This window comes from Pituophis catenifer, unplaced genomic scaffold, assembly GCF_029215685.1.
Source record: "Pituophis catenifer annectens isolate HBS135680 unplaced genomic scaffold, rPitCat1.0.hap2 SCAF_2, whole genome shotgun sequence".
Classification (NCBI taxonomy): domain Eukaryota; kingdom Metazoa; phylum Chordata; class Lepidosauria; order Squamata; family Colubridae; genus Pituophis; species Pituophis catenifer.
Genome location: NW_027256882.1, coordinates 253,612,924 through 253,636,298, shown reverse-complemented (window position 1 = coordinate 253,636,298; position 23,375 = coordinate 253,612,924). Strand labels below are relative to the sequence as shown.

General features: G+C 34.8%; 1 protein-coding gene across 2 annotated transcripts in view; it reads right to left on the bottom strand.

Moving 5' to 3' along the window:
* KIAA0825 (KIAA0825 ortholog) overlaps positions 1 to 23,375 on the bottom strand; it is a 168,804-nt gene that overhangs the window by 77,026 nt on the left and 68,403 nt on the right. For both annotated transcript variants that reach the window (XM_070935756.1, XM_070935757.1), the window contains exons 17-19: positions 19,557 to 19,716; positions 16,195 to 16,347; positions 5,564 to 5,658 (exon numbers count right to left, since the gene is read on the bottom strand). In XM_070935756.1, coding sequence (XP_070791857.1) covers positions 5,564 to 5,658; positions 16,195 to 16,347; positions 19,557 to 19,716 — 408 coding nt within the window. The remainder of the gene's footprint in view (positions 1 to 5,563; positions 5,659 to 16,194; positions 16,348 to 19,556; positions 19,717 to 23,375) is intronic.

Sequence of the window (23,375 nt, the reverse complement as noted above, 5' to 3'; positions counted from 1 at the left end):
GCTCTTGGCGATGAAGAATTAGTATAAGACTCTATTGGTCAGTCCATTCCTCTATCCATCCATCCAAAAACAGAAGATTCAAATTATTAGAATTCCTAACTGCTGGCATTTTATATCCAGAAATATCTGGTAGGTGCTTGAAAGCCTATCTTATAGGCTTTGACTGACACTGGCATTTAACATTCGTTGTGCCCTAGTGAACTGAGATGTTTAAAAATTATAGCAGTATGCAAGAAATCTAAATTTACAAATTAAGATTACAAATTACATATGCTTTTGTTTGCTTTAGTTTCTTATGCTAATATAAAGTATCATATAAAACTTGGGGTATTTATACAGGATAAATCCTAAGAAAAGAACTGTCTTCAATTATATCTTATTTTGATCAAAAAAGGAGATAGCGGGAAGTAAAAAAAAAGAAAATAAAACCACAAGTGGAATAGTATTACATTAGCTATTTAAAATGGGATTGATGATAAGAAAATTTGATTAAGGAGATTCTGCTGCTCTGCATACAAAAAGAATTCATTGTACTTCATTAACAATAAGTTATTGAATCCAATATAGCATTTACTGAGATTTGGCTTTATGCATAGAAGTGACTTCATTTTTTTAAATCAAATGTAGCATTGAATAACCTATACAATTATCTCAGAAGTAATTATATCATTTTACTGCTAATTTTATTAAAACCTCACTGACAAAGATTTAGTTCTTTACAGGTGGTTAAAAAGTTCTTTATTAGTACAATTAATACGCACATATTCATGATATTTTACTATGAATTTTCTTAAAAGGCTGCAATTACTAAATTAAAAGAATAACAAAAAGAAGTATAAAAAAATAAAGGTCAGAAAAAGACAATTTTATTCCTCCCCATATTAATAACAATAGCTCTGATATAGCAAAGAGCATAAAAAAGTAAATCTTTCTGCTATAATAAACAGAGCAGGCTGTTTTTAGGAGAGAAAAATATGCTAATTTGACCCTAAAAAAACTCTCCTTTTTAATAAAAGGTAAACTTATAAATATGATTTTTTAATGTTCTTTCTGTATACATTTTAACATGGCTGGCATATCCCATTCCTAACATTTTCAATACCAGCTCTTATATTAAAACCAGTCTTTGGATGGAAATTAATTTCCTGATGCTTAGATTTTAACTAACATTAAATTTTCATTAACATTATAAATGAAGCTTGTAATTAATAATTACAAATTATTATTGTAAGCCAACTGGATCCTTTCAGGATTATAAAACAATAACTAGTTACATAGCAAAGCTAGTATGCATATAAATCGATGTAGTCACATTTTATTACTGCAGTCCTTAGAGATAAAAATAGATCCAGTTTTTAAAAATTAGTGCAAATGCTTATTTCCCTTACTTAAACCACAGCATTTTTCAAGTTGAAAGAGAAAAAGGCACAAGTGTTTGCAATCCCATTTTGACAGCATTGTGTGGTAGATATGACTTTCACAGTCTGCTGGCAGTTTGTAGGAAAGCCACCACACCTGTGACTCTGCTGTTGATTAATGAGTCTTTCAACTTATCGCTACCATCTGAAGAAGGGCCATGGCCTTTCCAAGCTTCACTGGTTCATTCACTTTCAACTGCAATCCTACCGTGCTAGCGTCTGTACAAAAAAACCCACACCTGGTTAAAGCAAATGAAAATATGTTTTTTTTTAGACAAATCAAAAAGGATGTAAAATTAAACAAAACGAATTGAAGAAAGGAGAATATAGTTGTATCATAACTGTCAACCTAAAGATTTATTTAAAAAGCCTCCCTCAGAGATATATTATATGCTGCAAACTTTTGGAGTGACACTATTCTCTCGTCACAACAATCTGGAGATCTGCAACAAAGGAATTTCCCTTTGAAAACAAGAATTTGCTACATGATTCAAGAGAAATCTTTACATATGCTGCCATTATACTGAAGAATTTGTAATTTACATTTTTTTATGTGTCTGGCAATTAATACTACAGTGAAACAATAAAGTAAGTGCCAACTTTACAAATAAGAACACTATAAATATGGCAAGATTTTAAATCTCTCCTTGGAGAACAACTGGCTTAAATCAAAAGGAATCTGTAGGCAATAAAGATAACTACCCAATGAGCCAAAATATCAATGCTTTGGGCTAACTAGATAAACTTTCTCCTTTTATAGAGCTGTCTGTAGTCTTCAAACTCTCTTTTCTTAACAAAATATGATCTGAAGTGTGAAGGCAATTATAATTGGCTCAATGTCCTGAAAATAATTGCATTCATTCATTAAGACAAAAAATCTTCTTTGGAGGAAAGAAAAATAGGCTATAATTTTAAAAATGCTTAAAAAGGAAGCAATTTTTTTCTCCATATTATACAAAATAAGATGTAGCAAAGATAGATAAATTATTTTTGCCAAACACAAAAAATAGTAGACTATGTTGTTATTCAACTTTAATTATGAAATTAGATTATAGAATGCTGAAACACAAAATTATTTTTATTTTCTTCAATGAGAGCACCCTGTAAAGTAATTAGTTTTAGTCAAAACATGGGATATTGCTTTTTTAGTTTTAACACTGGAAGACACAAATGTAACACCAGCATTAGTTCAGACTGACTTAATTTTATGAATGAACAATATAACAACCCCTCAATTTTTGACAGTAGATATAAATCTAAATGAACCGGATAGAAAAGTATTTGATGCTTTTGAATATTGGTGTTGAAGAAGATGCCTGAGAACACCATGCACAAGCAAGAAAACAAACAGATTATTAAATAAGGCAAAAATGACCAGGTTGAAATTTCCATATTTTGAAGTCATTATCTGAAGACTTTGCTCCCTTGAGAAATCAATAATACTGGGAAATGTAGAGGAAAAGAGAAAGCAAGACAACCAGCAGCATGGTGTACAACTTTGTTATAAAGACAATGAGTGCACTGCTGAAAGTTCTGAAGAGACAGGTTGGGGACAGATCATTTTGGAGATGAACTAACTATCTCATTCCTAAAAGTCAGAACAATTTAACAGCATATAATCTATCAGTATAACTGTCCTTTGTAAAAGAGAATATAGCTATGAAGAGTTACTAATCACAATAACAACATATTACCTCAAGCATTAGAGGCAATACTCCCCTAAATAACAGCTTCCAAAGAAACTGGTTTCAATTTAGGTTTCCAAAGAAATATTGCTGTCACAATTGTATGCCCCATATGCACACAATCATCATAGATTTAGAAGAGAAGGGATCAATAGAACAGAAAGGAAAGGCTGTTGTCAGGGCTAACATTCAGTTTCAAATAGGCTCTAATTTAGAGGGAAAAAAGTATGAGAGAATTTAACTATTAATAGATGAGACATTCAAACGGAATATTATGACAGTTGAGTCTTTTTATAGAACAACTTTATCATTTGTTAAAGATAATATTTATAAAAGGGATAAAAGAAGTAGAGCTAGACTGCATTTCTTTTCTATACTACGTGATTAAATGCAGATACCCTTAGTGCCAAAAACATTGTTTAATATATTTTGGAAAATTGTTCAAATTATTATGTATACCATAATAATAAAGGTTTTAAAACATGCTGCTACAGAAAATCAGCAATACTATAAATATACTAACATTTTCTCTATACATAGCTATATATGACATACATGTATAGACATATATGTATAGACATTATGATCTATGACCTAGTACTTGCTGTGTATATGTACTGTGAGTTTATGTACCGAAGACAAATTTCTTGTATGTCCAATCACACTTGGCCATTAAAGAATTCTATTCTATTCTATTCTATTCTATTCTATTCTATTCTATTCTATTCTATTCTATTCTATTCTATTCTATTCTATTCCATTCCATTCCATTCCATTCCATTCCATTCCACTCCCTTCCTTGTCTTGTTCTCTGATAATTTCAAAAAGAATAGTAATACTATTGCATATTAAAAATGTGCAACTAACATTTTACAGGTGGCCGGGTGCAATATATAACCATGTATCTAGTGATCTGTGAAGAAATGTTACAACTTTGTCCTAACATATACTCATCACAAATAAATTCTGCAAGGAAACAGTTTTTTCCAAATGCAGGCTATACATTTTTTTTTAAACAATCATCACTAGAGCTAAGGATTTAGTAGCATTGCTATTTCAGAATATTAAAAACTATCTAGTCAGTTATGTTATTTTTACAACTGAAATTGTTAATCCTCGACTTACAACTGTTCATTTAGTGACCATTCAAAGTTACACTGAAAAAACTGACTTATGACTGTTTTTCATACTTATGACTGTCGTGGCTTCCCTGTGATAATGTGATCAAAATGTCAAATGTCACTTGTCAAATGCTTGTCAAATAGCATGTATTTATGATGGTTGCAGTGTCCCAAGGTCATGTGATCCCCTATGCCAAACTTCTGACAAGCAAAGTCAATGAGGAAGCTAGATTCACTTAACAGCCATGTTCTTAACTTAACAACTGCAGTGATTCACTTAACAAATGTGGCAAGGAAGGTTGTAAAATGGGGCAAAGCTCGCTTAACAGCTGTCTCACTTAGCAACAGAAATGTTGGACTCTATTGTGGTTGTACGTCAAGGAGTACCTGTATATCAAATCGAATTGATACTTCAGTAATTCTCAAATAAAATCATTTTCAACTCTTCCATTTTGCATAGTAATTTAAAATTTTTCATTTGTTATTGTTGTCTCTAATGTTCTTTCAGGCTATCTTTGGGCAACATATCAGAGTTTTCTTTTATCTGCAAATAGCAGATAAATAATAATTTATTATGAGCTGGTTGTTACAGAAATCTGCTGTAGCTCTTCTTATACAAGAGACTTTGTGAGGCCCATACTTCTCTGTTTTAGTACTGCATAGGAGAGAAAAAAAATCTCTTCACTAATACATAACTTGTCACTCTTTTTAGTATTCATTACCATTATTCAACATGCCGTACAGTAAATGAGTTATTTGGTCATTTGTTATGATAGAAATTCTCTAGAAACATTCTTAATCTGCCATCTTTTCATGTAAGTGAACATTAATGCCAATAAAATCATGAAAAAGTCATACCTAAGAAAATAATACATATATATCCTACTTTTCACCATTTTCTCACCATTTATAACTCAATTAACACAAACTCATTCCATGTGGCTTCTTTGTAGTATCACAATGAATCCTTCTTCTATTCTGCCATTTATTTATTTGTTTGTTTGTTTATTGCATTTAAAACATAATTTCACGTGCAAGGAAAGAATATCAGTTTCTATGGATTTTAAAGCATTCCCACAATACATCCCACATAAGGTAGCACCTCGTTTCCAGAAATATCTTTTCAAAAAGGAAGATAGCAAAAAAGATGCAATGAGCATCAGTATAGAAACAGATGTTTATATTTAAACTTTTAGTACATTAGTTAAATGAATTTTTACATTGTTTCACATTTTATCATTTTACACTTTATCAAACAACACAAAGCTGATCAAACTCTATTATATAACTCTATATCAAAACTTATCAAGAAAACTTTCCCCTTCTGTAATTTCAATACCTGTGTGCTAGCAGTGTCCCAAAGGTGATTCTATTTTGTCCCAAGTAACTTGGCAACATATCTGACCAATCCCACTTCCACTCATTAATGGCACACTGTTGATGTAAAAAAAGAAAGTATGCTTAGTTATTAATCAGAGTTAATATGATCAGCAAATTAAAACTCCAGCTGTGATAAACTAAATAAGGAGAAGTGAGGGCTAGAGCAAGGACTTACACAGATAACATCAATCTTATCAACAGAGGAAGTGTTTTATTCTAGTAAGTCAGCAATTAATTTATAAATCCATTTGGGGATGCAGCCATTATTTATATAAAGATAAATCAATTTTTGAATTTTCCAGTTGTTAATGGCATTTTACTAAACCATTTTCCTTGAAAGATTATACATTTCTATTCATTGTAGCAAATTACCTTTTTACTGACATAAAATATGCCAACAGGAAGACTTTAGTGTAACTACAGTATGACTTTACATATCTACTGTTATATAAAATAATCCATATTCCACTAGATTATTGGATATTTCTGAAAATTTATATAATCAATGCTAACTCATGTAATATCCATATTATACAAACATTTTCCTTGAGATTGTCAAATGATTTCATGGAAGACAATGCCATCCAAAGGAATATGTGCGTATACAACATTAACTGTCCTTAGGTTATAGCAAAATCCAATGTCATAATGAGAAGATGGAAAGATAGAACTCAGCGCTTGAACTGAAAGGGCGTTTCTGATACTGAAAAGATTGGATAGATTATTGCCTGCATTCCAAAATGCTACCAGCTAAGTTCAGTTTTTTAAAATTAACTCTAAGAACACATCTTTTAATTCCCAAATGTGATCTAAGAATAACTAAATGATTTTACCCTGTAGTTTCATGGCCACAAAATAGTCAAATCGAAATGGTCACCAGGTCTAAATGATTTTATGCTGGCTCATTTAAATCTTCCTAAACTACTAAATGTTAAACCTAGCATAATTGAGATAGGAATTCTCAAGATGTTATAAACAGTTCTAATAAACAGTCATTTCTAATTAAGATTTATTGATTGAGAGATCTAAAATTTATAATCCAATAACCAACAGCAAAATGAAGTATATAGATAATTGGTTTAATTAAAAGTGTCTCTTTCTTATGACAAAATTAAAAGAAGTCAATATTTCATATCATGTAAATAATGTTCCTGATCTTCCACCTCATTGGTTTATAATGTTCCTACCCAGTTTTTTTTTTAAAAAAAACCTTGTTTTTAAACAGACTTCTGACACAGACAATGTAAATTTTAATACTATCAATTTTCCTTTAAGGATCCTATAACTGGAACTGTTATCTGTTCCCTTGTTCAACAATTCTTATTAGGGAAACTTCCTGATACAACAATTTGTTTTCCTTATTTAGTATAGGCACAATCTGACTTGGTAAGTACTTCTAGTTGTAACACTATTTATGGCTGTTAGCAATTTAAGACAATTCCTTTGGATTGGAACAGAGTTATAAATGCCCCAAACCACAAAATAGGATACCCAATAAACCCTGCAAACTACAGATTTTTAAGATTTTTATCCAGTATATATGGAAACTGTATGCCAGATTTCTAAATAATAAATTAGCATCATTTCTACAAAAGGATTCTTAATCACAGAAGCCTAAGCTGCTTTTCTGAATCATTGTTACTCTGAATCATTGTTTGGTCCTTTCTCATGTTGCAGAAAAGCATTCCAGTCTCTCAAGGAGGGAAACAGTTTGCTGCATTTATGTATCTAAGGCCAAATTTGATGCCTAGACCCAAAGTCTGGCAAAAACTCAATGCAATGGTATCCAACAAGCAAACACTCCTTGTAAAAGCTTGTACAAAAATAATCAACTACAAATAAGATGTGGCAAAGATGGCATTTTTAAAATGTTATTCCTTTGAATGAATCTCAGGGCTGTATTTTGGCCCCAACATTATTTAACATCTGCTTTAATACCTTTGGAGTCATGTTGAAGGCCATTTCTCTTCTCTTGACCATATAAAACTATGCTTGTGGCTTTATAATATATGCTGACAACAGAGTTTTGCTCTCCTATTCAAGACTGGCCTTTTAACAGCCATTGTTGAATAGGGCAGGCAAAATTAGTATTATAAGCCCCCCAGAGTTGCTTGGTAGAGAGAGATGGGTGGCACTCACTCACTCACTCACTCACTCACTCACTCACTCAATCAATCAATCAATCAATTTCTCATAATAAATTGGAACAAATCAAATGTCCTATCCCTTGAAAGTAAATTTAAGCACTATAAATGGCTGATTTTGGGCCCTTCAATTGAATTAGATATTTCGGCTTGATGTTTCACCATTCTCTGTCCTGATCAATCCATCATTTTTATGCTTTTCTGACATCATGTGTTTTATTCCACTTTGGGATTATTTTCTTATCTTGTAGACAACCCATTTATAAATTGCTTGTTGATAATTACATCTCAGAAAATTAATCACATTTGCCCTAGTTCTACCTATTTTTAATGGGACATATTTCAGTTTTTTTCTTAATTAAGTAAAGACTCTCGGATGTAAGTTCACAGAATTTAATTAGTAAAACTAGCGCCCCTGTTCTCCTATTCTAATATTTAGACATCTTTTATTAAAATAACTAGCATATAACCTCACATTTAACCTATTTAAATCATAGTAGTTTCCAGATGGCTTTTGCAAAGGAGCAATTAAATGTCTTTCCAAAACAGGTCCTGAAAAGAAGATCAGACAAGATTGCACAGTCTTGAGATTGAAGCAAGCATGAGAAAGGAACCCAAGATAATTGCACCTTGATTTGTTTAGTATAAAATGGGACACAGAGAAATCTCTGATTTTCATGATTCTGTTACAGCAGTGGTCCCCAACCCTCGATCCATAGCTCAGTGCTGGGCTGAAGCCTGTTCGGAACCAGGCTGTGCAAGTGGTATGTGAGCGTGATTGTGTGTGCAAACCATCCCCTCCCACCACCTTACCCTGAAGATTGACAACATCCTGAGTACCTGAGGAACATTTACAAGGTGTTCTTCAAACAGAACAAGGTGGATAGATGAACATACAAAAACTCCCTACAGTTATATAGAATAGAATAACAGAGTTGGAAGGGACCTTGGAGATATTCTATTCCAACCCCCTACTCAGGCAGGAAAACCTATACCATTTCAGACAAATGGTTGATCAATCTCTTCTTAAAAACTTCCAGTGTTGGAAAATCCACAACTTCTGGAGGCAAGTTGTTTCACTGGTTAATTGTTCTAACTATCAGGAAATTTCTTCTCAGTTCTAGGTTGCTTCTCTCCTTGAAGAGTTTCCATCCATTGCTTCTTGTCCTGCCCTCAGGTGCTTTGGAGAGTAGCTTGACTCCCTCTTCTTTGTGGCAACCCCTGAGATATTGGAACACTGCTATCATGTCACCCCTACTCCTTCTTTTCATTAAACTAGACATACTCAATTCCAGCAACCTTTTTTTATATATTTTAGCCTCCAGTCCCCTAATCATCTTTGCTCTTCTCTGCACTCTTTCTAGAGTCTCAACATCCTTTTTACTTCATGGTGACCAAAACTGGATGCAGTAGTCCAAGTGTGGTCTTACCAAGGCATTATGAAGTGGTATTAACACTTCACGTGATCTTGAATCTATCCTTCTGTTAATGCAGCCTAGAACTGTGTTGGCTTTTTTGGCAGCTGTAGCACAGTGTTGGCTCATATTTAAGTGCTTGTCCACTAGGACTCCAAGATCTCTCTCACACTACTATTGAGCGAGGTACCACCCATACTGTACCTGTGCATTTGGTTTTTCTTGCCTAAATGTAGAACCTTATTTTTTTCACCATTGAATTGAAAATTATCAGTTCCTTTTTATATCTGTCAGACAGTCTGTCTGTCTACCTATCACACAAAAAAAATTATCTATCCCATTTTTGAACCATCTATTTCTCTTGGGAGATCATCATTTTGCATCATAAATATGAATGGTTAGTACACTTACCTGATTGAACTAAGTAAGATTTCCAAATTTTGGACAACCATGAAGTGGCAGCAAAGAGTTAATGACACACGTGTTTCTTTGCTATAAAAAATCTACTTGTCATACAAATTTTTATACCACAGATCAGGTAGCCCTAATCACAAACAACAGCTCAGATTGCCATTCTAAAAGTCGCATATTATCTGCCAGGATTTAAACATCCTGATTCTAAAGATGGAAGTAGAAAGCTAGGATTATGCTTCCATTTTACATAATTACAACAAAGGAAGGCCATATAAAAAATATTAGAAAGAGCTATTGCTAAGTTCAGATATGCTAAAAGATCCTCAAAAAGTGGTTGGCTTCATTAATATCCTGGTCCACTGGCTTTCATTAATTAATGAAACCATCTCAAAAATTCACACAAGGCAAGGTCATTAATCTAATTTATCAAGTCAAAACATAGAGATTTGTAAATTGGATTCAGAGGGCAAAATGGGCGATTAAGAACTGCAGGAGACAAACATAAGGTGGTAAGCAGGTATCACAAGGCAAGGCAGAAATGTGATAAAAATGAAGCAGAGGGACAAGAATTCCATTACCCCTACTAATCTAAGGAGAATGAATTGTAAAGGAAGCTGTTCCAGCGCTTAAAGTTCAGTCTCTGCACAATCCCAGCAAATGTGTGATATCTATCAGTCCTCATTAAGACCTCATTGAGAGATTGAGTACGATTTTGTGGTATGGTGAAGAAGAGTCTACTACATTACAAGGCAGTCTATTTTATAGCAGTCCAGTTTTCAGAAACAACTTTGATTGACCCATCTTAGTACATGACAGTCTATCACAGTGATGACTAACCTTTTTGCCATCACGTGCCAGGAAGGGGGGGGTCACGCACACCCACACCCATAATTCTATATGCCCTGCCCCCAAGCATGCGCGTGCGACCCACCCATCCCCCTGCTCCTGGCATGTGATGGCCCGGTAGGCCTGTTTTTTTTTCTCACCTGGCTCCAGGGCCTCTCTAGGAGTCTGGGGAGGACGAAAACGGCCTTCCCCACCCCCCGGAGATCCTCCGGGGGCCGAAAACGGCCCGTTTAACAACTTCCAGTAGTTCTATCATGTCTTCCTGCCATTTTCCTGTGACTGTTCCAGTTTACTGTTTCCAGTTTACTGTTCTCTATCTTCTATTAATAATGGATCTAACGTTCCCTTTTCTTCCTTTTACTTATATTGTTTCTTTTTACTTTCATTTAAGTTCTTCTTGTGTTTTAGTCTTTCCAGCTTTCTACAAATACTAGGCACTTTGCTAGTATACTTTCTTGATTATTATACTTATTTTCCACTGCTTATACATTTCTAGCACAGTCAAAAACTTCCTATGTATTCACTATAATTTCCTAAGTAGCCCCCATTTTCATTTCACTGGAATATTGTGTAATTTTATTTGCAGGATCTTTCTAAGTTCCTTTGAGGATTTCTGTCTAAAGGATTCCACCTAATAATTTTCTAAACCAGATGAAATTAGTTGCCCTCATATCTAATTATGCTCCAATTTCTTTCTGTAGTATCCTGATCCACAAGATGGTATGTCACTTCTTCCTAAGATTCCCAACTGCTTTTACTTCTTCAACCCGCTGCCCCCTTTAGTCTGAATTGGGATTTAGGAGTGCACTCATATCATTTATTTTTCTATCTTCTAAAAAATTAAACAGTTAATAAGACCATTTAGGAATATTTGGGACTTTACAGTCTTCCCCAAGGTGGTTTTCCAACAGACATCCAGACAGATGGTCTCCCATTATTAGCTATAGGCACCTAGAACATTCTGTAATCTCATCCACAAGGGCATTATCCAGATCTTCTACCTGGCTTGAAAGTCTTTAAGACTTCTATAATAATATATTTATTACTCCCCATTCCTTATATTCTTAATCAAGCATTTGTATTAGGAGTCTTTTACTCAAATTCTTGTTCTCAGTATTGGGTCTTCATACACTGCCCTCTTCCTCATCTCTCTCCTTTTTTAATTCTGTCCTAAACCCTTTTTAATGTTATATTCTTCAGTCTTTACATTCTATTCATGAGATTTTATCTCAACAGTTTTCAGTAATGTCTACTAAATTATGTTCATCTTTCAGTGTTAGGATTTCTAGTTCTGTTTCTCTGTTTTATAAGTATACTGGGATTCTAGGGGGCATGTAACTTGGCCTATCCTTTCCTGTATTTATATGCTCATAATTTATATGCTCATTATTGGGTCTCTTCATGCTGTATATTTCTCTGTCCTGTCCAGGGCTTGGCTTTGCATTATTTTCTAGATTCGGCTCCTCCTTCACACAATTATTTCAAAGCATTTTGATTCAGGTTTGCATGGTGCCTTCCAAACAAATTCTTCCTAGCTTCCATGAGGGTCCTTCTTAACAGAAGTTCTTCATCTTGAAATATTTCCCATTAAGACTTTCTGGATAGCTGCTTACTTCTAGAATCCCTACTCATCGATTATCAAGTTCTTAGTCATCCCATTTCCATAGATAGCAAGATTTTTCTAGAGTTTCTTAAACAAGATTTATTAAAAAAGGATAGGATAAAGTTACAAAATACTCAATAATTGAATGTTTTCCATTTAAATCAATTTCCTCACTCCGAATGCAGAGGCTTTCTTTTTTTTCCACAATCCCTATTTTAACTAACAAAGTAGAAATATTCAGAAGTTTAGGATACGGAAATCTCTTAGGATCTAAACATACCACTATACTCTTGCTGGGTCACAGTCTTTAAAAAATGAGTGAAGAAAACACTTCCAAGAATTCCAGAGAATATAAAAAGGTACAATGGGAAAAAAGAAACAACAACAATAATCTCTCTTTTCCCTTATACTGTCATTAGTAGAAGAAGGCACAAGTTACCAAATAAATGGCCAAATATTAGTTGTAACCTTGCTTATGACAAAAAAACATAGAATCACCAATAAAGGTAGTAAAACATGATATAACTATGTGGATATTTTGAAGAAAAATCTGATTACTTGTTAACAATATCAATTTATTGGATTATTTTTATATGATAGCATAATGAAAGAATGTTTTACAAAAATCTCTTAGTTGCAAAGTCGAGGTAGTATAACAAAGGTTTCTGAAGTTGTAACTATTGTACAGTAACAATTGCTTGTCACTTGCAGGTTAATAGAGCAATGCAGTCCTGTCACACGGTGACTGAATTCTACCCAGAGTTGTCAGCTTTTGAAGGTCTTACAGTACTACAGTATTAATGAATGAAGGAGTCAGTTGTAACAGCTAAAAATATTACCTGCATTCCAAATTAAAGCCTAGCATTTAGTCAAGCAATATTTAAGACAGCAGAAAATCCAAAAGACAAATCTTCAATTTGAATTGAATTTATCTGAAATGAAACCTTAATCAGCTTAGCCAGCATTCATGAGTACCTTTATCAACTTTTTATAGAAATATACAATATGATAAAAATATGTGTTCATTAAATGTTCAAACTAATTTTTGCCAATATTTTCAATTTTCTATCCTCTGCACTCAATGTTTTGAGGCAGGATGAGTGAGCAAAGAGATGCCACAAATTTTAGTGAAATGCTACTTTATTGTTATAGGGTTTAATAAACACAATCTTGAAAGCCTGCCAGAATTTCCCTTAGCCCCTTCTTATACCAAACAGAATCAAGGAGAGGTCAGTTTAAGTTCTTTCTCACATTTTCTCTTTCCCAGGAGTAAGTTATCATTTCTCCTTCCTTAATGTCTCATGCATGTATTGCCAAGGTTACCACTATTAATATTTCCTAGAACAGTATGGGGAATAGCTCTCACACCGTTACTGGGATTATAAATAATTCCTAATGCAGCAAAGTAATTAACAAAAAAGTAACATAATTTTGTGCATAAATTCCTGGTCAAATTCAGCTCTGAATATGTAAGCAAGTAGTCAGATTACTGGCTCTGACAAGCTGATGGTTCAGCACACTCAAGCACAGCTTTATTGTTAGCCTAACAAGCTGCTCAAAGTCAAGTCAGAGAAGGTCATATGTGACCATACTGGCTCCCTCAAGATATGAAGCCTTTGAGTTTAAGACATATATACCGTATATCTTGTTGGCCATCTTGCAAAGTTGCACTACAGAGCAATAGAGATAATGTTGTTGTTAATTACCCTGTAGAATGATTTACCTGGATACACAAAACAACAAGGCTGCCTCAAGGTTTGTGTGTGTTTGTGTGCTAGAGACAACATATTCAGCATATGAGACAATGATTGCAACGTTCTTGCTGCTTCAGAATCTGCGTGCACCGCTGAGCATCATAAAAGTACTACTAACTCAGAGAATGTTGATTATCTGTTTGGGGCATGGCTCATAACAATCTAATTCCTTTTGCAATGGACAATTAGGTGTATCAGAGCTGTAAACACTGACCATCTGCTGGCCAGCAGATCTCTAGATTTGAGTTACTAAGTTTTCAAAACAAGACAGGTTTTTATATTTCTGGTAAAGAAAACAAAAGTTCATGGATTTCATGATATCTAAAGGGAAACCAGGGGAGAGGACATAATTGAGGAGTTTGTAAAATAAAAAATGAAAGAAGAATTTTTAGAATGTTGAGGTGGCTTCTACCCCCTCAAACTCAAATTTCAAGAAATTAATATGAGTTATTATACCAAGCAAATAATAGATTTATCCATCTTGTTCTAATGTTTATGTTGATTTATGTTTCTCATGGAGTTTAATCTGCTATTTCTGAAAATAGAATTTTAAAACCTGGCAACTATAATTGATGGAGGTTTTTCAACAGTCCTCTCAGATATTTTAATATTGTCTTCTATAACAGAAGGGAGATGCTTGCAAATCAGAGACACAAATACTGAGTTGTTTGGTTCTTCTGGCAACTATAAAATGTTATCCAGGTGGCTCAGTGGTTAAACAATCTTAACCATTTTATTTTTTAATTAAAAGGGAAAATTCAAGGAGGATTTTTCTACAAAAGTAAAAAGGGAACCAAGATGAGTACCACTACGGTGAATTAATCCTACTTAATTAGTGAAAGGCCATCAATTTAACCACAGAACCATCTCACACAGATTCTGGCAATTAAATTATATGCAAGAATCCCATTCTTTGAGATTTGTGTCAAATTGTTAGGTAATACTTGGTTGCTTAGGTAAGACTATATTTCACGTTGGAAAAAGGAGCAGGGTTGCACACAGACATTCCATAGGGTAACATCTCCATAATTTAACTACTTCTAGTAACCAAAATAATTTGGGATTTATTATAGCCTCTCTGATACAATCCTGTTATAATTTGGGAATAGATTTGCTGTTTGCCTCACATAGTAAACCAATATATTAACTTCAAATCTCTGCTACATGTCAATTTCACTTGAAACCATAATATCACCAAGAATGTTACACTCTTATATATTACTGATCTGAAGCTGCTCTGAGTCAAGAAGATAATTCTCCATGAGATGAGATTGATCTAGATGTTCCAGCTAGTAAGACTGCCAAAAGTTCCAAGTTGTATAGTTCTAGGCATAAGGGGTCAAAAGAAGACAATAATCTTCTGGTAAAAGATCTATTGGCTTCTTAAGAATTTTGAGAAACCAATAAAACACCCAAAGCCTTAACTTTCAAACTTCTAGGGAACAATACACAAGTGGTGATTAGAGTATCTCTTAACCCCTTACATCAGATACAATGATTGAACCAAATTCAAAATTTCTATATAATAATATTTATTATCTTTATCAATTTATAAATGTGCTTATGTATAAGAGCCATGGTGGTGCAGTGGTTAGAATGTTGTACTGGAGACTACGTCTGTTGACTGCCGGCTACCAGCAGTTCGGCAATTTGAATGTCATCAACTCAAAATTGACTCAGCCTTCCATCCTTCTGAGGTCGGTAAAATGAGGACCCAGATTGTTGGGAGCAATATGCTGACTCTGTAAACTGCTTAGAGAGAGCTGTAAAGCAATGCGAAGCAGTATATAAGTCTAAGTGCTATTGCTATTATGTGAAAAAGCAATTAACATGTAATATTGTACCTAACTGGAAGCAATTTCTAGTAAGAGTATTCATTCCATCCCATACTGGTCAGTATTATATCTCAACTCAACTTACAGTATTTGGATGAAATCTTAAGAGTACAATCATAATACATGAAATAGAATGGAATGAAATGAGGTGGCAACATGGGGAAGATGCTATAACAGGAGAAACCTTGCCAATACAGATACCAATCCTTGCTTCTATGAATCACTTATAAGCATGATTCATTATTGCATGCAGTAGATTATCAGTGTACATCTCCTCTGCTAATTCCCAGTGCTGGAACTGTATGAAAAGCTTTATTTAATTGTATAAGATAAATGTCACTACTATCCTTTTTGTATTTTGTATTTTAGGAACTTGAAAGCAAATGCCTGCCTGCCTGCCTTCTTTCCTCCTTTCCTTCTTTCCTGTCCCATCCCATCCACCATGTCAAATGGTGTAAATGTATATCCAAAGAATTATAATTTCAAGGCTTTCAAAAGCAATCTGAACTAGGCATTGGATTTCTTTTGTTAACAGATTTAAACAATAAACAACATTAGGTATTTCATATAATGACTAACCTTTTTTAACACATTAGTGCAATACCAGTGGTGCACTTGGAAAGGGTCAAAAACAGGCTGTTCTTTGCTTCTTAACATTAGACATAAATGTCTGATGTTTGCTGGATCTTCTTCAGAAGTTCCATCATAAGATAGCTGTTCGTTCAAATAATCCTTAAAAAAAGAATTCCAACTGAGTAATAATTACATCAGAGAAGAACAAAGAGGTTTGGTTTGTTATGTAAATGCATGAAGGATTTAAATTCCTTCTATATATTTTTCAGAAACATAATTAAATAATTGTATCTTTTGTATCTAGAATAAATCTTTTAGATATTTCACACTGATGGGATTGTGGCTACTCTACAATATCATGAGGCACTGTGACTTCCCTGCTTGAGCTGCTTGAAACTGTGGCAAAGTTAGTAATGGATTACATCACAATAGTGTGAGGGGATTCCAACTTGCTTTTCTTGAGCATGGAGTCAGAAGTAGCTTGTGAAGTCATGGCCTGGCCCTATCACTTGTAGCAAAAGCCAGGTTTTTATAGCCTTCCAGAAAGCCAACAAGCCATCTGGATATGGGGAAGCTGTTCCACAGGGCACATGTTGCAACAGATTATGTACATCTGCTAAGATCTTCATGATGCGATTCAGACTGAAATTCATCCATTGAGGGGATGCTTGAATTTGGTTTTGTCTCAGGACAATAGCAACACAATCTGGATACAGAGGGCATTCAAATCAGTCCCCAATCATGGTTCTCTGATTCTTTTGGATTTTTCTGAACTGCTCCCATTATGAAAAATTTCAAAGTGAGTTTGGGATTATTCCTGAGGCTCTGATGCATAGCTCAACAGAGGCCTTGTTTGCCACTTGGAATGAGAGGGCAACAATGGTCTTAGATTGGTTTGCACCTGGCATTGCTGTGGTGCTGACAGATCAGATGGTACCCCCTGGTTTTCAAAGATCTATGGGAGATGAAACAGCAAAAGGGATGCCTAAGTATCATTGGAGAAAGCAAAAACAACCAAACATGTGTAAGAATCTCTATTAAGGATGACCTCAAGGCTTTAAGGGCAATCTTTCCATGTTCAAAAAACCACCACTAGACCTGACGCATGGGATATTTTTTAACCAATTTCCAGCCTCCTCTTTGGGAAAAAATATGGAAATGGTAGTTGAGCTTCAGCTTCAATGGATTCTCGAAGTAACAGATTATCCAATTCTTTTCAATCAGAATTCAGGCCTGACTATAGCAATAAGACAGCATTGACTGCATTTGTGGATAACCTTGGAGGAGTCAGGAAATCAGTGGTATTCTTAGCCTGGCCCTCCTTGATTTGACAATGGCTTTTAATTACCAATGATCATGCTATCTTCCTGGCCTGATTTAGAGGGTGGGATGATGTTGTAGTTTTCTTCCTCCCTTAAAGGGCTGTTCCAGTTTTTGGGTGGGGAGGAAGGTTAAACCCTAGGAACCTGCTTTGTGGGCTACTTCAGGCTGTAAACTCCTAATCCTATTGAAACTTTATAGAAAACCACTGAGTGAAGTCATCAGGTGGCATGAGTTGAACTGTCATTGAACTCTGATAATATTAATTGTACATTTATGCCTCTTTTGATTCCAAGGTTCCTCTTTAGTGTGTGGAAGCTCTGGGGAATCTGGATGGGGAGAAACAGGCTTAGTTTCAACCCTAATAAGATTGAATGGTTTTTGGGCCAATATTTTGAGAAACCTTCCACCTTTAGTACTGGATAGGATGGCATCCACTTCCCCAGGCAGAACTGGAATATAATTTGGGGATCTTCCTGGAATTATGGCTCCTATTAAAGAACCAGATAGCAGCCTTGGATCTGTCCTTAAGTGTTATTCAGAAGATGCACTAGTTGAGAATATGCCAGTGTGGATAGCTATGGCCACATACCATTGCACTTATGCTATACCACCACTTTATGAGCTGCTAATAGATTTCCATATAGAATTCAAGGTGCTGAGTATCATCTGTAAAGCCCTTTACGGCAGGGATCTCCAATTCTTGGGCAGTGGCCCACTACCAGCCCACTGCCCATTCGGAACTGGGATGCACAACTGCCAGGCAAGCATGCGCACACAAGCAGCTCCACTTGTGTGAGCGGTGGCTGCTTGTGCAAATAGAGTTGTGCGTGCTCACACACATACCTGCCACTCGCACAAAACCTTTCCCTCTCCCTTCCTGCTGGTATGCCAAGCTGGAAAAGTTGGGGACCATTGATTTATGGCACAGAGTTGATTTACCTGCTTGACCAATATTAATTCTTGTTGATCACCACATTCAACAAAGTTGGCATGTTCTAACATCTTTCAGTGAAGCAATGTCATCTGATCGGACCCAGGAAGTATCCTTCTCTCTAGTGGCATCTGCTTTGTGCAACACTTTTCTCTAAAATTCAGTCAGGCCCAACCTTATTGGCTTTTTGAAAATCCCTAGAGATATGACCCTTGGACTTTAGGCATTGGACTAAGACACTGAATGAGTGACTCTGGGAGATGTTTTAAAAAGTGCTTTATGGAGTTGAGTGATTGTTCTTGATTGGTGGTTCTTCATTTTTACTTCCACCTATTTACACCCAAATCAAAATGGCAATTCCTCAAATAATTAACAGACTGTACACAAAGTTACAGTGAATAATCAAGTTACAAATTCCATTTTTAACATTTGCTCCTAAATGAAATGATCACAGAAACTAGTACATATGATGTAAAGCTGACAAAAGAAATTACAATTAAAACACTAGCAATCTTGTTCATTTATATAATTTTGGAGTACAAGTATACACATGAATCTAATATATTAATCAGTAGTGGCCCGTAATTGAACAATGTAACATTGAATGTAACAAAGAAAAAATGCTTCAGAAGTCAATTCAAAAATAAAAGTTACCTTATTTACTCATTGGGCAATTGGCACAAAGCCGAAACAAATATAAGCTTATATTTTTAAAAATATGATCTGTACGCATCCATATTCTTTTAATTATTACATTAATCTACTTTTCCTTGAAATAAAATGGAAATAAAACAAAACAAAAATAAATGGAATCAAAATGATTTTGAACATACTTACACAAATGTTTTTTGTGTCAGTTTTAGAAATCAGAAATCAATTAATGAAGGATGACAGAGTCTATATACGTAAATAAAAGGCATATAATGCCCTAAAATAACCTTTTATGAAAAAATGCAGAAAATCTTAAAGCGAACAGTGTAACCCAGTGAGGTACTGACTCAGGTATTGACTTTAGGAAGCATTATCACCTCCTTGAGTAACCCTTAGCTGCCAGCAGATGCTGCCTCAGGCCACTACACACCTAATTGCTCGGTAAAAAAGGCTGTTTCCCTACCTCATTGAGCTGGATGATGTGATAAATTTGCCTCAGGTATTCACTGCCACCTGGTTTGTGGCAGATATCCAAGGCCATCATGTTTATTTTCTGCTCAGTCAATTCAAGCTCAATAGTTTCCTCTTCTGAGTTCCTACTATCTTTTGCAGTAGTAATTGTACTAAAAAGGAAGCACAAGTATTACAATATGAAACAATGAATATTGCCAAAAGATAGAGCCTTAATCCAGGAGACCAATATAGTCACATTTCCTGATTTGGGCTCTTCAGTCCTTACAGTGTGTGATTATATGATAAAATGATAGAAACACCGTTTTGCAAAAGTCCCTCAGTGTAGTTAAAGAAGAGAAAAATGTAACTTTGCAGGTATCTTTTTACTGTTACAACTACCTTTCTGCTTGTCTTTTTAAATATATGTGTCCTCTCTTTATGAACAAGTACCCCAGTAAAAAGAAAACATAATACTTCAAATTAAAAACATGCTAAACTCTCCTCACTTTATGAAATAGTATCCTAAAAAAAGGAAAACATTATATTAAAAACATGTTTAATATAAAAATATAAGACAATTACATGCTTTTTATTATTCTTAACAAAAAAAAGCACACTTTCAGTAACGTAACCTTGGTTTCTTATTTTATTACATTATTTTAAATCCCAATTAACACACCACACAAGTAGTCATTATATTAACTTTATTATTATATTATATTATTATATTAACTTATATTAAGATTTTAAAATCTTTTTTTAAAATTCAAGGTATTACTCACTGAATAATCTTATATCAATTTTCAATTTGGGAAAACAACAAATTGTTAAAAGCTTGCACTTCCTTTTTGTATGTGACACCTGGGCTGATTTACTAAACTATTCCCATTCTAATATTAATTATTCAATATATTATGATCTGATTATAAGTTTCAAACTGCATCACAGCACTGTATCCATCCTCAATTAGCAATTTAGAAACTCCAAAAGCTATTATAACATTTTTAATTATAGTAGAGCCAATAATACAATATTCTCAATGAAAACCAAGTATTTATTCTTATCTGCACTCTAGTATATGTCACGTCAGAATTAAGCTTCATTAAATTCAGGTGGGCCCATCCTCAGATAAACATACATAGGACCATAGGCATAAATATATATATTTATATATAAATAAGCAACAAATTTAAGTACATTTAAATCTATTTGCATGATGCATGTATGTGCATAGAACCCAGTAATTAATATTACAATCTAATACATCACTTCAGAATACTCAAGGCAGTAAATAATTTGAAATTATAGTTACTACAATTTAATTCTGCAGATATATGCTATCATTACATTTGATCTAAAAGTTTCCAAAGAACTACATCTTTACAAGCATAGCAAAATTAAAAAGTAGTGTTTTGAAGTTGTATAGTAGTGCAGCTGAATGTTATGTCAAGCTGCTTACAGGATGACATTGAAAAAGTTGAGGCCCTCTGACAAATGACTGTTTCAGTGTCAGCACACAAACTGTATCCTTTCCTGTCCATCACTTTGCAGGTGAAGCAAATGATTGGATTCAGTCAGTGTTGTGATTAATGAGTTCCTCTCTAGATTTGGGACTGCCTATCAATCATGTCATTAGGGAGAATGTGCCCTGAAAGAGGCAGACCTCAGCCAAGGAATAACTGCATTCATCTTAATCTTTATATGCACCCAGTCAGGCAACTCAGGGTCACCATAATGAAAAATAATAATGTTCGACTCAACAAATTACATTGAAAAGCAGACATTTCTTTTGAGACTGTGTATTCTCCACAATCTTAGTTGATAAATTATAATTTGGGGGGGGGAGTAGTTAATAATAAAGTGAAGGTTATTTTAGTAATAGTTTAATGTACAAGACAGACAATGAATACAATTGTAACTTTTCCCATAACTCTGACCACTATTTCTACGAATATGAAATTTATGTCTGTTAATTGTAATATTTTATTAAGCTAAGATTATATTCTTCAAAATATACCATAATCAAAACTACATTTGATACTTTAATTTTCTTAACATATGCAAAATGAGGAGCCGGTTTGTGGGGGCAATAAGCTGACTTTGTATAAAATATACAAAAGTATGAAGGCTATTGCTTAATGCACTGTAAGCCGCCCTGAGTCTCCGGAGAAGGGCGGCATATAAATCAAATTTTATATATATATATATATATAAAACAAATATATATATATTTGTTTTCTCAGGTTTTCGCGGGTGTTTGTATGTAGGTCTTTGGTTATTCGGGTCTTCTCCCACGTAAAATTGGAAGTGTCTTGGCGACGTTTCGACGAAGTCTCATTCGTCATCTTCAGGCTGGTGTTCTCGGCTTCGTGCTTCCAGGAGCAATGTGAGATCTCAGCTGTCTCTTCCTTTTAACTGCTAGTGGGGGTGTGAGCTGATTGGGTGGGGACTTGGCTGTGTTCTGATTGGGTGGAGGTGTGTTCTGATTGGTTAGGGGCTTGGCTGTGCTCTGATTGGATGGGGGGTTGGTTGTGCTCTGATTGGCTGGGGGTATGTTCTGTTTGGGTGGGGGCTTGGTTGTGCTCAGCTTAGTCTGAGTTGCAGGGGGATTTGAGCTGGTGAGCTGCGTTGTTGTTGTTTGGCTTCGTGTTTGTGGCCGTGTGAGCTCTTCATGGTGGGTGTCAGTCTGCTTCATGTATGGATTGGAGGGGTTTAAAGTGGCTAATGATGCAGCTGCGGTCTGGCTTCTGGTCCTTGGTCATGGCTCATTATCAGTGTGGGTTTGAGTCTGCTTTCTGCGTGGATGTGTGGTGGTGACATCCTGTGTGGCCTTTGTGAGTGTGGGTCTGGTGTCATTTGTCGTGTTAGGGACTTGTTTGTCAATAAGGGCGGGTTTCCAAATGGCTGGTAGGCGGGAGGTATCGTCTCGTTTGTTCATGCTGTGTGGGCGTTTTTCTATCTCGATGGCTTCTCTGATTATTCTGTTGTTAAAGTGTTCAGTTTTGGCGATAGTTCTGGTCTTTTTAAAGTCAATATCATGTCCTGTGGCTTTAAGGTGTTGGACCAGGGAAGAAGTTGGTTCCTCTTTTCTGACTGAGTTCTTGTGTTCTTCTATGTGTGCACTTATTCATCTGTTGGTTTGTCCGATGTATGTAGTGGGGCAGGCGGTGCATGGGATTTCATATACTCCTTGATTTTCTAACTCAATTTTGTCTTTGGGGTTCCTTAGGATGGTGGATATTTTTCGGTTTGTGCAGAATGCTGTCTTGATGTTATGCTTGTCGTCGAAACGTCGCCAAGACACTTCCAATTTTACGTGGGAGAAGACCCGAATAACCAAAGACCTATATATATATATATATATATATATATATATATATATATATATATATATATATATATATATACTACAAAGTTTATAAAATTACACACAATCAAATTTAATGTTTCAGGAGGATAGTAAAAAAGCAATATCCTAAATACAAACATTCTTTTTTTGCTTCATTTTTCCTAGTTTATATGGAAACTATAACTGTGTTTTTTAATGTAGCCATTTATTAAAAATGGAGTTGTGCCAACCAGAGCACACAGTGTCATATTTCCAAAGAATCTTTCCCTGTCTGAGGAAATAAGTCCAAAACAAGCCAGTTTCCTTTGGACAGTTGCTTAACAGTCATCTTCTTTCTATCCATGCCCACTAATAGAAATTAAAAACAACTGCCTATGTTCTTTGGATAAATGGGTAATATAGGAAATATATTCTTTGAACATCATCTTTGAGTAACAATGAGTTCCAGGATTATCAGAGAATTCTGCATGAACACAATTG